Source organism: Rattus rattus, chromosome 1, assembly GCF_011064425.1.
Source record: "Rattus rattus isolate New Zealand chromosome 1, Rrattus_CSIRO_v1, whole genome shotgun sequence".
NCBI classification, from domain to species: Eukaryota; Metazoa; Chordata; class Mammalia; order Rodentia; family Muridae; genus Rattus; species Rattus rattus.
In genome coordinates this window covers 144,952,024-144,967,443 of record NC_046154.1, presented here as the reverse complement: position 1 = coordinate 144,967,443, position 15,420 = coordinate 144,952,024, and the positions used below count along the sequence as shown (strand labels likewise).

Below are 15,420 nucleotides of genomic sequence, written 5' to 3'. Positions count from 1 at the left end.
GATGACCTATGGCCTTGAAACTCTCTCTCTCTCTCTCTCTCTCTCTCTCTCTCTCTCTCTCTCTCTCTCACACACACACACACACACAAAATCTGGCTGAGCTCAACCTTCTTAGACAAACTTACCTCACAGATAAAAGTGACACAAAAGGGGAGTTACAGAAGGATTTGATAGTAAATTCAAAGCAGTGTTTCATTATAAGATTTATAAGATCATTCATTATAAGTTCAAAGCAACAGTTTCACATGGCCTTGCTTTATCATGATGCATACGTGTGACCTCATCCTTGGACGTAACTTAGATGAATCTTTTACCTGAAGTCTATTTCTCTTCTTAGTGCAATTTATGAAAGCTCATTGCATCTCTTATACTAAGTAGTCTTTACTTAGTATTCTGTGAGGAGGGGACACACTCTATTCTTGATCCTAACTTTAGTACATCTTTCTGGTAAGACAACTAAAATCATCTCCTTAAACTTCATTCTTAAAATCATCTGTATCAAATCAGGAATGCTATAAATAATTCATCTAAACAGCATTAGTTCATGGAAATTCATCTTCATGTTGATCTGTAGGAAATTTGCCCAATAGGGTGGGTTGATACTCAAGAATTATTAGTCTATGTAATTGTGGCAGGAAAGGCAGTTGCAAGAAGCAATCCTGGGGTGAAGTCTCTGGGCCATCTCTCTCCAGAGTACACCCATTGTAGACATGCAAAACATTGGACCATCTCCAGGAAACTCACTCTGTCATAGTCTCCTAGATGGCTCCTGTGCAGATTCAGAGTTTGCAGGTCTACATTTAGCTCTTGGGTTTAGTGTCAGTTAAGTCAGTAAAGTGCTTGCTTGACATGCATGAAGACCTGAGCTCGGTTCCCCAGACTAGAACTAGAACACAGATTACACAGACGATTAGCTAGAGGGAGAAAGGAGGGGAGGGAGGGAGGAGGGAAGGGAGGGAGGGAGGATAGATAGATTTTTAAAAAGCTAGACCTGGTGGTAACCCAGAACTTGAAGGGCTGAAACTTGAAAAGTTGCCCATTAGGTCTCTTTTATCACCTCTTCCTGGGGAACATGAACAAAGTCAGTGAGGAAAATTCCTCAATATCATGATTAATTAACCTGCTTTGTAAGATGAAATATGATTGTTTAGTTGACTGGACTGTATCAGAACTTTTGCCATAGAAGAACCCTGTAGAATGAATGATAAAATCGAGGAATGGTCTTGTCTGTCCTTAGATCAATATCTTTGTTTTGATAGATGAAAGTGTAACTATGTGGTCAGTTGTTTGTTGCATCTGACTCCTCCAAAACAACCAAACACACAGCTTTAGATGAGAAGTAAATTGTTAAAGTAACTATCTTACTGACCGTGCCTTAGCAGCAGATGCCTCTGCATATGTACCAGCTGTAATGTCCACTGGAGGTGGACAACATGGGTGAAACCCGAGTGAAGTCCAGGTTGTTTATGAAAGTCACAACCAGACATCAGCATCTAATTGACATCTAAAAGAGATGTAAATATCATTGGATCTTTTTTATAGAGTTGTCCAGCAATGTCCCGGGGATACACCACTTGGATGTCTTGAATATTTTCCAAAACCTGTGAGTTTGACAGCAGGCTCTTTGGAAGCCCCTTTAACCATAACACATGGGTTGTTAAGGTACAAAAGGACACATTCTGCTGTGAGAATGAGCAGTTCATAGGTTGTAAATACAGTGCCCACCACCTTCTACCCTTCTCAGCTGTGGATAGACACTGCTGTGCTGTCCTATATCCCATTCTTCACAAATGTTAAATAATTAAGACCCTCATAATTTATATAACCTTGTAAAGCCATTTTCCATCTTGGAAAAATATCTAGCTACTTTAACCTTTTTGCACGAGTTCTGGTTTTACCAAAGCTCACTGTTGAGACCAGTACATTAGTAAGGCTCACTGAGCCTAGGTGAGGCTTTACTGACAGGAGAGTACTGGGAGCAGTCTCCCTGGAAACCTGCCTAGTATTGACGATGGCTTTCCCGTACGACATAGGGGACCCCTTTCCTTAACCTTACATTTTCAGTTCATTTGGTGTGTATGAGTGTGTTCTGTCTACATATGTTTATGTACCACATACATTCTTGATGCTCACAGAAGCCAAGAGATGGTATCAGACCCCTAGACCTGATAGCAGAGAAATGGCGCTGCAACATGACAGGAAAGAGGCTGTGCTGGGGCCTGAAAGATGGGTTAGGATATGGACGAAATGAGATGTGCCGACCATTTAAGAACTATCCCAGCTGTCCAGGAAACTGGTGATGAGTCACCAGAATATATAAAAGTAGGAAGTAGATGGTTTCTAAGCGAACAGATAACATTTGAATTGGCTCTTCGAGCATGAGGGGAGAGTTCCTCTGTGAGGAGATGCTGGAAAAGGCATTCAGAATAATCTCCAAACACATTGGTTTAGGGAATTCCTTCCACGGGATATTTAGGAAGAGATGAGAGTAAATAGGAACTGTACTGAGAAAAGCTTTATGTGCTAGTCTAACCTGCTTTGGTAAGTATCAAAGTACTGGTTATTACTCCCATCCTCCTACACTGTCTCTTGTGCAGCATGGTCACTGACCCTCTCGCTGACCTCTGTGGCGGAGCTGGAAAGCTCAGTTTGCTGGTAGGGAATGCCTATGAAATGATGCACTTCCATTCCAGACGCTTTCCTAAGAAAAAACAATCCTTGGGCCATGTAATGATTCTCTGTATGCATATGTTGGTCCCTGTTTTCTATGTGCTATTAAGAAAGTCATTTACTGTACTGCAAAATCTCAGAGTATGAGTGTTTTTCTCTTTTTAATCTTTCTATTAACTTTATCTAGATTTAATAAGAAACCAAAGAGAGGAATACAGTACCTCCAAGAACAAGGGATGCTTGGCACCACTCCTGAAGATATAGCTCAGTTCTTACATCAAGAAGAAAGATTAGACTCTGTAAGAATACTGTTTCATTTCACTCTAATCCTTTCTACATTTATATGTATATTTAAAACAGTTAACTTGTAGCTTCAGACCAGAATTTGTAGCCATAAAGTCAAAACTTAGAGTTCTTGGGATTTTCTGCTTTGTAAGTGAATATTAATTCCTACCCTCTGTTTTTACATTAGACACAGGCGGGGGAGTTCCTGGGAGATAACGATAAGTTCAATAAGGAAGTCATGTATGCATATGTAGACCAGCATGACTTTTCGGGAAAAGACTTTGTTTCAGCTCTTCGTCTGTTTCTGGAAGGATTCCGGCTTCCAGGAGAAGCTCAGAAAATTGATCGATTAATGGAAAAATTTGCTGCAAGATACCTAGAGTGCAACCAAGGGTTAGTAAGACTCGAGTACTTTTGATTATCAGTTATGCCCATGATAGTCAGAAATACCCCTTTCCTTAAGACAGCTTATATTATCTACTATTTGGAAGTGTTAATACACTCATCTGTAATTGTACTACATGACAGAATCTTAGTCCTAGGGAGAACATTAAAAATGGTGTTTGAAATGACGTTTATATAAAGCAAAGCTTATAATGCCATACATTTATTTTTTTCAGACAAACCCTTTTTGCTAGTGCAGATACTGCTTATGTTTTGGCCTACTCAATTATCATGTTGACCACAGACCTTCACAGTCCACAGGTATGCTTTCTTCTACATCAAGTTTTACAGTAAGTAGTGAAAATTAAATACAGCCTTTTGAGTGTGTTAAGTACTAACTAAAATTTAAATTATAGGCAAATTTAAAAGAACTCCTTAAAAAACCATTTCTCATTATCAATAGTTTACAAAATTCAAATATACATGATCTTTACCACATTCTTTTTAGTGCTAATTTACCTCAATATTTATGGTTAAAATCCCTTCCATATATAAAGTAAATTAATGATTTTTTTTTATTTGAGTGTATTTACATATTTTTATAGTCACAACTAGCCTTTACATGGTTTATATCTCAGACTAGGAACAGCTTAATTTGAACATATTGGAATAAAATTCAAGAGTAGTGTGCTCTATACAAGATTTCAAGAGAAGAAAAGTAGAATTATTTTACATTGCTTCTGGAATTCCACCGTGGTAGTAGTTAGTATATAGTAGGTTTTAAGTGGCTAAAGTCAATGTTTATGCCCAAGCGAGCCCTTTTCCAGATGAAGACACTTAATAGTTAACTTCATATTTTTCATTTTTAGACTTCAGAATATACATAAAGTCTCATAAAAAGATATTCTAATTCCTAAAATATGAGTGAGATTTTTATGTTAATTTTTAGGAGTGATAATGGTTTTTCATATCTAGGTTAAAAACAAAATGACGAAAGAACAGTATATTAAAATGAATCGTGGTATCAATGACAGTAAAGATCTCCCTGAAGAGTATCTATCTGCCATTTATAATGAGATAGCTGGGAAAAAAATATCAATGAAAGAAACAAAAGAACTAACAATCCCTACAAAATCAACTAAACAGAGTAAGTACCAGATTAATCAAATCTGATTGTTCAGGGGGAGACATGGTTGTGTGGGTTAGTTTCTTCTGGTTCTGTGGGTGCTTGTTTAAGACTGGGTTCCCTATTTTTCTCGAGCTGACCTGGAACCTTTTCCTCACATTTTAAGAAACAGGGAGGTATGTGCTTAAGGGTTTTTGGTTTTTGTTTGCCTGCTTCTTGCTTAATTTAAAACAAAAAATAATCCATATAGAACTGTTAAAATGGTGATTGATTAAAAACTAAGTAATTTACATGTGTTAGGAGTGTTTAAATATTAACTTGTCCATATAGCAGTTCATTTCAGCAGGGATTTGGAAATTAAATTGGTTAGAGAGCACTAAATAGATGGCTCAGAAGTTAAAAAGCATTAAACATATTAATTAAACCTTTACACTTAAGCAAGTGTTTTCTGACTTGATTTCATTTTGCTTAAATTATAGCATCCCCATATCATATTTTTTTCTGTCCTCATTTGATATATATGGTTGAAGTCAGGGGAAAGGTGGTGATTTGCTGGGAAATGCTAAAATTACCAGGGAGTGTCAGGGTCAGTGCTTTTCTGTTTTGCTGACTCGGCACAAATGCCTCTGTCTTTACCTCTGTTCTCTTCTCCTGTCCCACACTTGGTTGGCTTCCTTGACAATTACATTTTGAATGTTGTACTCTCTGAGATTTTTTTATAGGTCTTACTTCTGACTAGTAGAATATTCCACCCCCCACCCCTACGCAAAGGTGCAGTTCACCCTTTTAAAGTGACAAGTAGGGCCTTTCAGCACAACCATCAATCAGTCAATTAATAAATAAAAGGAGCAGTTCTGTTGGCATTTAGTTTATTTACAGTGTTGTGCAACATTACCTCTGGCTAAGATGAAAATATGTGGTTACTCCAAAATAAAGCCTTGCACTATTAACTAGTTACTACCCAACCCTCCTGCCTCTGCCCTGGCACACACCAGGCTCCTTTGTCTCTCTGGGCTAACTGTTTGGTGTATCTCACACACTCGGACTCAAACAATGTATGATCATTGCTGTTTGGTGTCTTAGGACTCTTATTGTTAATTTACTTTATAGTGCCATCTTAATGAGCCTTCTATTTTTAAATGGTAATGTTTGTTATTTCAGATGTAGCCAGTGAAAAGCAAAGACGACTTCTGTATAATTTAGAAATGGAGCAGATGGCCAAGACAGCTAAAGCTCTCATGGAAGCCGTGAGCCATGTTCAGGCACCGTTCACAAGTGCAACACACTTGGAGCACGTGAGGCCCATGTTTAAGGTTAGAGCTACTGGTAATTCTGCTGCAGTATATATTTTTACATAATTTTGCTTAGCATATTTTTAAGTATAATAGAGCCTATTTGATGTACAAGATATTCTCTGGTTATTATTAGAGTTTAACTAATACAATTATTTCTGTGTTAAAGAAGGTGAGAGACAACAGTATGCAGTGTAAGTAATGGATGGAAGTGTAATTTCAGCAATTAGAAATAGGAAGATTTGGGGACTGGCCATTAATCCCTTGGCTTGTTTTTTTCAGTTATAAATGATTTATTCCTAAATCTCCATTCATTCCGATTTCAAAGTGATCCAAGGCTCACACTCTCATCATCACTCCTAGCCCAGGGCTTCTAAGGTTCTGAGTAAAACTAGAGTCTTAAGTGTACACTGAGAGATAAATAGGAATACCTGCTCTGGAATGTGGTTCATAGACCACTGTCACTTGATTGAATAAAACTGATTTTCCCTCTCCTAAAAGTGATCAATTCTGAGTAGCTTCATGGCCACTACTCTTGCACTGTGCCGTAATTTTGTGCAGGTTTTGTGTGTGCCGACACAGTCCCTGTAACGGCATATGTGCACCTACACTTTTGTGTCTAGAAAACACTCTTTCCTTGAAGTCATCTACCACTTCTGGTTCTTTCTGTCCCCTCTTCTACATAGATCCCAATCTTGAGGGAAGGGAGCTGTCGTATAGATCTTCCATTTAAATCAGAGCATTGCAGAATCTCTTACACACTGCATGTTGTCCAGTTGTGGCTCCATAGATGGCAAGAAGCAGTTTCTCTGGTGAAGGTTGGATAATGTACTTATATATGGATATAGAAATAAGTTACCAGGAGTCACTTTGTTACTGTGTTCATTTATCAGAGTAATATAGGGGCTTTTACCTAAGGCCTGCGAACTATCTGGTCTCAGGGAACTTGGCTTTACTGACAGTATCAGATATGCATTCTGTCTTATGGAGTTGGCCTTACTTCCATTTATAGAAATAACGTAACATCCACGCCACCGTTGCACTAATGAGCATAGCTTGCCAGGCAGGTCATTGTTATAGCTGGGTAAGATGATTGCTTTTCTCTTCCAGTAGCATGCCTAGCAACTTCAGTTCTGTAAACAGTAGGCCATAGAGTCGCAGCTTCCAGCTGAGCACCAGCTGGATTGCTCATTTTCTGTGGTATAAGTGTGGGGTGTCTTCAGTAATAGAGTTTTAATTGTCAAGTTGTGGAAGGTAACTGTCATAGTTAGGGATTCTATTACTATGAGGAAAAACCATGACCAAGGCAACTCTTAAAAAGGAAAACGTTTAATTGGGGCTGGCATAGTTTCAGAGGTTCAGTCCATTATCATTGTGGCAGCGTGCAAGCAGACATGGTGCTGGAGAAGCAGAGTTCTCCATCTTCATCCAGAGGTAGCCAGGAGGGTGGTCTCTTCCAGACTGGGCAGAGCTTGAGTGCTAGGAGAGACCAGGCCAGACCCATCCCAACGAGGCCACACCTCCTCATTGTGCAATTTCCCATGGGCCAAGCACATGGGAAACCACTACAGTAACCAATAATTACCAGTAGTTTTGTCCGTACCCTGTAATATTAGGGGTGGGAGGGATAGGGATCCTGTAGGATCACATTGGCCAACAACTAAAAAGATGAAATTTACTTCCTGGAATTGGGTGTTTCACTTCATAGCATATGATGTCTAATTGGGGTATTATTCCTTCCATTCTTATGGAAATTGTATTTTAAACTCATTTTTCACATGTATATATATACTTAAGAAACCTCTATAGTAGTAGATTTCCATATAGCTTTTCAAAGGGCCTTTAGTGCTAGTTATTCCCCCTCCATACTTCCTCTTCCGCCCTGCCCTCCCACCACTAGCCCCCCTTTAGTTCTCTGTCTCATTTCCTCTGTAGGGCACTACACCCTGTTCCATGTTCCTTGGAAGACCCCTCCCACTGCTCCCTTACTAGCTACCTCACCTCATGGGTTGTTTTTCTAAATGAAACACACATCTAAAATATAAAGCTAACATCTCATCTGAGATAAAACATGCAGACATTTTTTTCTCTCTGGTCCCTCAGAATGATTCTTTCTAATCCTGCCTGTTTTCCTGCAAAGTTCACGATTTCACTTTTCTTAACAGCTAAATTCTGCTGTGGAAGTGTACCCCATTTTCTTTAGCTGCTTCCCCTTTCTAGCTATTATGACTAGAGAAGCAATGGAGATGGAAATGGATGAAGCATCCTTTGGGCATATCTCCAAACCTGGTGTAGTAGGTATTGGGGTAAATTGATTCCCAGCTTCCTAAGGAGCTGCCACAGAGATTTCCACAGTGGCCACACACATGCACTCTTAGCAGCCATGGTTGGGCGTTCCCGTTACCCTGCCTGCATCCTCATCAGCGTGAGCTGCTGTCATTTGTATTCATCTTGGCCATTCTGACTGGAGAAAGAGAATCTCACAGTAGTTTTCATTTGCTCTTGCCTGATGGCTAGGGATGAACGTTTATTCCCTTAAGTGTTTCTTAGCCGCTTATATTTTGTTATTTTTTAAATTCTATTTAATTTTTTATCCCATATTTCAATTGGATATTTTTTGGATGTTCGGTTTTTGTAGTTCTTCATATATTCTAAATACTAACCCTCTGTTAGATAGTTAAAAGATATTTTTTTCTTTCTGTTTACTCAAACAATGGTGTCCTCTGCTCCACAACTCCCTCCCCCTTTGTTCCATGTGGTCAGAAAGTGTTTGCCTGTGCCAGTGAGTTCAAGCCTATCTCCTACTTTTTCGTTGTCCTAATCAGAGGATCGGGTTTTGTGTTGAGGTCCTTGACTACACATCTTTTAATCCAAGCATTATTTTATGAGGGAGAAGAACATGTTCCTATTCCTAATTGTCAAAGTATCTTTTATTCTCTTGATGCAGTTGTCATCCCCAAGGACTTATTGCCTCTGTGTGCTAGCCTAGGCCGAGTCCTGGAACCTTTTAACCTCCATACAATCTAAGAATGTTTTCAGTCTCTGAGACTTACTGCTGAATAAGCTCACCCTTTCTAGCTCTTTCTGAACGCTAGCTGGTCAACCCACCTGTTAGGGCACAAAACTCCTGCTTAAACAAACTGATTCAACCTGGCTTCTCTCAGCTTCTGAACTGTCTGGCAGGCCTCTTACTAACTCTGGCAGTCTGTTCTAATCTTCTGGCTCCTGTCTGTCTAGCTTGTTCTCTTTCTGCAACCTGTCTCTGTACAACTGTCCTGGTAAAACTGCCTCCTCTTTTTCTTTCTCTGATCTCTTAAGTTACCCCTTTTCTCCCTTTTGGGAGTGTTGAGCAGATCCTACTGTTAAATCTCTCTCTGACTCATCACTTTTTCTGCAGCTCAATTAGACATCCCTTTCAAACATGGGATCTCTTTCAAAACATGGGTGCTTTCCCCTCAAACTAACTTTAGCTGTGTTCTTTGGTATTAAGGTGTGTACTAAGGGTGTGTCTGTACTCCAGCCAGAGGAGTTAAAGGTGTGTGCTAAGGCTGAGCCACACCACAGCTAGAAACCACTTTTCTCAGTAAATAACAGGCTCAGGGGTCACAGTGTGATCAAATATTCGCAACACCAATATCTAGTACAATTCCTGGTTTGTAATTGTTCAATAAATAAGTATTGGTTGGGGGAAAGGACTACATAATTTCTAATTTTCTAGAATGTGACTTATGATATTGAGGAATATGAACATAATCATTAGAACATTTTTTATATTTTGCTAAATCTCATTTTAGAAAGATTTGTACAATTATGTGCAGACAGTAGTTTCACTGTCAGTTTAATATTATTTAGGGATAATTTGATAAAGAAAGCACTGTCTTGGATTAGCCATAATCCTAATGAAGAGAAATGTTTTTCCCGTTGACTCAAGAACCATGTATATTTTTTTCTTAAGCTATAACACAGGTTTTCAACCTGAAATGCTTCCTGTGTCCCAGAATGTGTGGTCTATTGCTTTCGTGGGATCCTTTGCAATCAATAACTGCTCTCTTGTGTGCACACCCCATCTGAAGGAGCGTCTTCAAGTGCTGTAGATGCAGACTGAGGCCTAGGAAGAACCATGGTTCTAGAGCTTGTGTGCTGTGTATGGATTTTAAGCTCTCACTTTAAACTTTCTGAACCGTAGAAGAAAAGCTTAAAGTAATTGTTTTCGGTAAAATGCTATAAGTTTCATAAACCTATAAAAATCTCATCGTTTCTATAGTGCACTGGTAAATTAACATTTTTTATCTTTATAACTTTATGCTCATATTGCTTTGTGCTCCGTAAACTATTAAAAGCAACATAATTTAATATCAAGCACCACAGCTGTGTGGATCTCTGTTGTTTGTTGTCCATGGTAAGCAAGTGCTCTGCCGTCGAACCGTCTCACTTTACTTCTTACTTTAAAGTCCTTTGCTTTTGGAAACTGCGTCACAGCTATCTCAGACTGGTCTTGACTCACTCACGGTCCTGACTCCACCTCTGAAGTGCTTGGATCACAGATAATGGACCAGGGCCTGCTGAGGATAAAATAACTACTCTCTTCTAAAATGTGTAATGAATAGTTTATTGATTATTTTAAAATATTGTTCAACTAGGAATCAAATACCGCTTTATTCATGTAAGTAAATAGTACAATGAAGACAGGCTGAGTGATGTTTAGAGCAGGCTTTGAAAAATGTAGGATAACTTGTTGCAAGTAGGAACATAATTCAGGGGACTGTAATGGAATATTGTAAAAGTCAGTGCTTATAAGGAGAATTAATTCTAAGTCAAAGGTAAGACTTTATATATGACTGTTGACTATTTCTGTGTTTTCTCTGTTGTGACTACTTTAAAGATACTATTATTAAGACACACTGAGTTCATGTTTGGTTCCATTTATTTAAGCCCAAGAAACATCATTTTGTTTTTTCTTTACAAAAACTTTCTCGCTTACTATGCCAAGAAGTTCAATTACCACTTGATATGCATGTTATTTTAAATGTTGACTTTTCTAGTTGGCTTGGACCCCTTTTCTGGCTGCCTTCAGTGTGGGTCTACAAGACTGTGATGATACTGACGTGGCCTCTCTCTGCCTCGAAGGGATACGATGTGCGATCAGAATTGCATGCATCTTCAGCATTCAGGTGACAGCATTTTACCTTTACAGCCAGGTCTGAAAACGAACACCATCAGCACAGCTCAGCTCACAGTGTTTTGCTCTGACTTTCTTAAAAACCAGCTTCAGATTTGTGATAAATTTAAATAATTTTAAGAGACTGTGATAGAGTAATTCTGTATGACATTTCTAAACATTTTAAGTATTTATTTTAGATGCCCTTTAAACCTCAGAACTAGTTATCTTTAAAAGAACCAAGTAAGTACCTAACATACTTTCCATGAAGACAGTCCCTCCTAGGAGTTTCTGAAGTTTAAGAATGACTTTTAGCTGGACTTTATTTTTCTTAACCCATTTCATATTTCATTGTAAATGCTATGACTTAGTGCATTACAAAATACAGCCTAGCTATAGAGGAAATAATGAACAAATTTATAAATCAGGGTTTTGTTAAAATAATTGAAACAATTTTCAATAAACTTATTTTCACTGTATAAAATCATTTGTTGACTACTGAAAGTCTCATTTTGAATTGTCAATTCAGATTGTGTCTAGGTTTAAGACATTTATGAGCATTCTGCCTTATTTGAAGTTAGTTTTATTTGTAGTCCATGACATGTTCGCTAAAATTTACTAAACAGTTGGTTTAGCATAAATTAGAGGCCAGTCAGTGTGCTGTGTTTTCAACCATGTAAATATCATTCTCATCTCTCTCTCTCTATCTCTCTCTCTCTCAGCTGGAAAGAGATGCATATGTCCAGGCACTAGCCAGATTTACCTTACTTACAGTGAGTTCTGGTATTACTGAAATGAAGCAGAAGAATATCGACACAATAAAAACACTCATCACAGTGGCTCACACAGATGGAAATTATTTAGGAAATTCGTGGCATGAGGTAGAAACACTTTTAACTTTGCAATTCAGTTTTTAAAATTACTTGATGCTAAATGTTCTACTATTAATAAGCTTTAATTGTAGAAAATAATTTATTTTAAATAAACAACTTTTACAATATAATTTATAATGTAATATTTTTAAATCCTGACTGCATGTATTTTAAGATACATACTTTTAAAACCTCGCTTTTTTCTTCCTGTGCTGTAGATCCTGAAGTGCATTAGTCAGTTAGAGCTTGCACAACTTATAGGAACTGGAGTGAAGCCTCGGTATATTTCTGGGACCGTGAGAGGCAGAGAAGGGTCTCTCACTGGGACAAAAGATCAGGCTCCGGATGAATTTGTTGGTCTGGGGCTAGGTAAGGAGTTTTAAATTCCTTTTAGAAAGTGTCAAAACTTTTTAATCACCATCTTATATTTTTATTATGACTATGAAATATAATTAGAGAAATTGATCTTTGCCTAACATTATAGAGAAAAACAAGATAACTAGGAAATTAGTCTTTTTTCCTTTGACCTGGTTTACAGTATTAAATGCTACTTAGTTTTTTTCCTTCTGACTGTACACAGGATACACTTCAACTCACTTGCTTCCCAGACTGGGCAAGTACTGTGTAGACTGGTATAGGTTAAGGAAGAATTGGAGCAACTAGAGAAATCATCCACACTCACATTTTTAAAGCCACTGTAGGCCCAGCCAAACTGTCAGAATGGAACCTCTGACCCAAACTTTCAGAAAAGATGGGAGTGGCCAGTAGTACAAATGAAAATATTAGCAAAAGTAAATGTCAAAAAGATGAAAGATAATATATATTTCAGTAGTGAATAGAAAGAGTTCAAATGGGATAGAGAGAGGGCTCAGTGGTTAAGAGCACTGACTGCTCTTCCTGAGGTCCTGAGTTCAAATCTCAGCAACCACATGGTGGCTCACAACCATCTGTAATGGGGTCGGATGCCCTCTTCTGGTGTGTATGAAGACAGCTACAGTGTACTCATATACAGAAAGTAAATGAATCATTAAAAAAAGAAGAAGAAGAAGAGTGTTCAACCAAGGAAAATGCACAGACTTTGACCTCGACTTCTATACTTTGGGTCTGAGTTCTCCATTTCTTTCGTGCTTATATGCCAGCCACTTTAGCTCCAGGTTTGCTTTCCACCATTGCACAGTAAAGGCCATCTAATTGCAGGATTATCAGGACTAACTAAGAATGTGCATATGAATGGACTTAGCATAATGCCTGTTGCATTAGAGTTTAGGATATTATTTGACCATCCTTCCCACCCCACATCCAACTCTTCAGAAGCATGACTCTTCAGAAGTATGCCAGAGACGCAGCAGTGTTTATTTTTTTAAGACTTTGGTTGGACATTTCCTGTTTTTATCGTATAGTAATTTCTGTTGTTGTTAGTAGTCCTTTGGAAACCTAAGATGGTTTCAAATCTAAAGAGGGAAGATAAAAGACTAGGACTATGTGTCGATTTTAGGTTGGATTGAGTAAAGTTAGTTCCTTGTGGTGGTTCAACTAAAATAATGTAACTAATCTGGCAGAAAGTCTCAATGATATCATAGCAGAATGTGATGTGAAGTATGAATTCTTGCTATCGAGTCCAAGTGTATTAGACTTGATGGTCCAGCAGTAAGAATTTAGAACTACTTCAGCAGTGGCGTAGGAAGCCTGAAAATCGACTTCTAAACATCAGAGTAATAATTACGGCGTCAGATAGCAGAAGATAGGGCTGACACTGTTGACAGACAGGAGAATGTGCGCCAATAACTGGATAGTTACTCAGGCAGAGAGAGTAGGAAGGCTGAAGTGATAGGGGTTGGTTGCTAACATCAGCTGTGGCAAGAACCGCAGGATCCTAGTACAGTAAAAATCAAACATGAGTTAAAAACTTGAAGCTAAGTATTCTAGTCTAGAGAGACAGTGGTACTTGCCAACACTTAGTATATTTGAAAGTGAATGCATGTTAATTTATGCATTGTATTGTAGTGCTATTTAGATTTCAATAATAAAAAGTGACCTAATGTTTTCCTTCATAAAAAGAGTTTACATGAAGACACATCAGACCTCCTTAAAATAAAAACGTGTTGCCAGGCAACTGTAGAAATCAATATCTTCTTTTTTTTTTTTTTTTTGTTTTTTTTTTTTCGGGGCTGGGGGCCGACCCCAGGGCTTTGCGCTTCCTAGGCAAGCGCTCTACCACTGAGCTAAATCCCCAACCCTCAATATCTCTTCTTATCCTTTTAACCATCCTTAATCTCTATCTCACTATGTGGTCAAGGTGTACGATTCTCTTGCCTCCACCTTCCAAGATTACAGGGGTGAGCCATTATGTCTTTTTGTGTAAACTTTGTCTATGTCATAATTTTTGTTTGTTTTTTTTAATATCCTCTATTCTCCATTCATTTCTGTTTGTCAGGCGATCACTTCTGACTCTGCTTTTGAGAAAACTACTACTGACTTGGGCTTTTTTGAGCAGAGGCCTCCCTTTGAGCTGCCTTACTGGTTTCTACCCAGCCTGTGTAACAAGTGCTCACCTCTGTCCCCAGTGCTCACATAGACAGCAGGTACTTTGCTGAGCAGAATGCTTTATTTAGTGTTTAGCTGGGAAAGGCTGCATATGCATACAGCTGAGCCACTTTAAACCTTTTCTGTATTAACCAGCATCTGTTCACCAAACAGTCTGTGAAACCCTATTGACAGCATTGAACATCAGCACGAGTCACCGTTCTAGAGGTCCTTGGACCTGGGCGATGGAGCTGAGAGCACCAGACAGTTTATACCAAGCAGTCAAGACAGGTCACATGAGTCAAGTTCACACAAGTTCAAGCTGTACACAATCACAAGGACAAGCTGCATGTGGCAAAAACAGGTTTTTCTTTTTTTTTTCTTTTTTTTCTTTTTTTTTCTTTTTTTAAAAACAGGTTTTTTGTTTTGTTTTGTTTTGTTTTTTACAAAACATTAAAAGGATAATTTAAAACATTTACTCGAATAACAACAGAATCTGAAGTAAACTCACACCTATCCACACACCTGGGAGGAACACAAGACATGTTTTCCAAGAAAATTTCATGTTTTGCCTAAACTGAGGTCACAAGACTCTTGTTTTCTTCAAGCCTCTCACAAGCACTCAGAATTCTCAACACTACTCCATTCCTGGACAGTGTTCTGACAGTCAAGCTTTGATATCTATGGAGCTTTGATTCCAAAGCCCACGGAGACACCTAAATCCTGGATACTCAAGTTCCCTATGTTGTTGTAAAAATATATTAAAAAAAGTCTTTTTACCCGCTCTAGGTCCGGCACTGCAGTGCCCCAAGATCTCTTCTAGCTACCTTGCCAGAAGCACACATCCCAACTCCATGGTGTCCCACACACTCTCCCAAATTCAGTTCTCCGCATGGAAGAACGCACAACACAATAGCCTTTGGTCCAGTTGATAAGATAGAATTGCCCACCTAAACATACAAAGCCCAGTACACATCCACCCCTTAAGAACATTGATAACAACCTAAAGGTACAGCGTGGAATCTTAACGTCAGCCTCCATGTTATCTCTGCCACTTCTCTCTCGTCTCCCTCTGCCATCCTTTCCGTTCCAGTTTCCTCCTTTTCCCTC

General features: G+C 38.6%; 1 protein-coding gene across 1 annotated transcript in view; it reads left to right on the top strand.

Annotated features, from left to right (window-relative positions):
- The window catches only part of Arfgef1 (ADP ribosylation factor guanine nucleotide exchange factor 1), a 94,225-nt gene that overhangs the window by 46,008 nt on the left and 32,797 nt on the right, over window positions 1-15,420 (top strand). Inside the window, exons 15-22 of the mRNA XM_032906650.1 lie at window positions 2,858-2,969; window positions 3,143-3,348; window positions 3,576-3,660; window positions 4,315-4,486; window positions 5,627-5,778; window positions 10,800-10,928; window positions 11,638-11,796; window positions 12,006-12,156. Of these exons, the coding sequence (XP_032762541.1) occupies window positions 2,858-2,969; window positions 3,143-3,348; window positions 3,576-3,660; window positions 4,315-4,486; window positions 5,627-5,778; window positions 10,800-10,928; window positions 11,638-11,796; window positions 12,006-12,156 (1,166 nt within the window). The remainder of the gene's footprint in view (window positions 1-2,857; window positions 2,970-3,142; window positions 3,349-3,575; window positions 3,661-4,314; window positions 4,487-5,626; window positions 5,779-10,799; window positions 10,929-11,637; window positions 11,797-12,005; window positions 12,157-15,420) is intronic.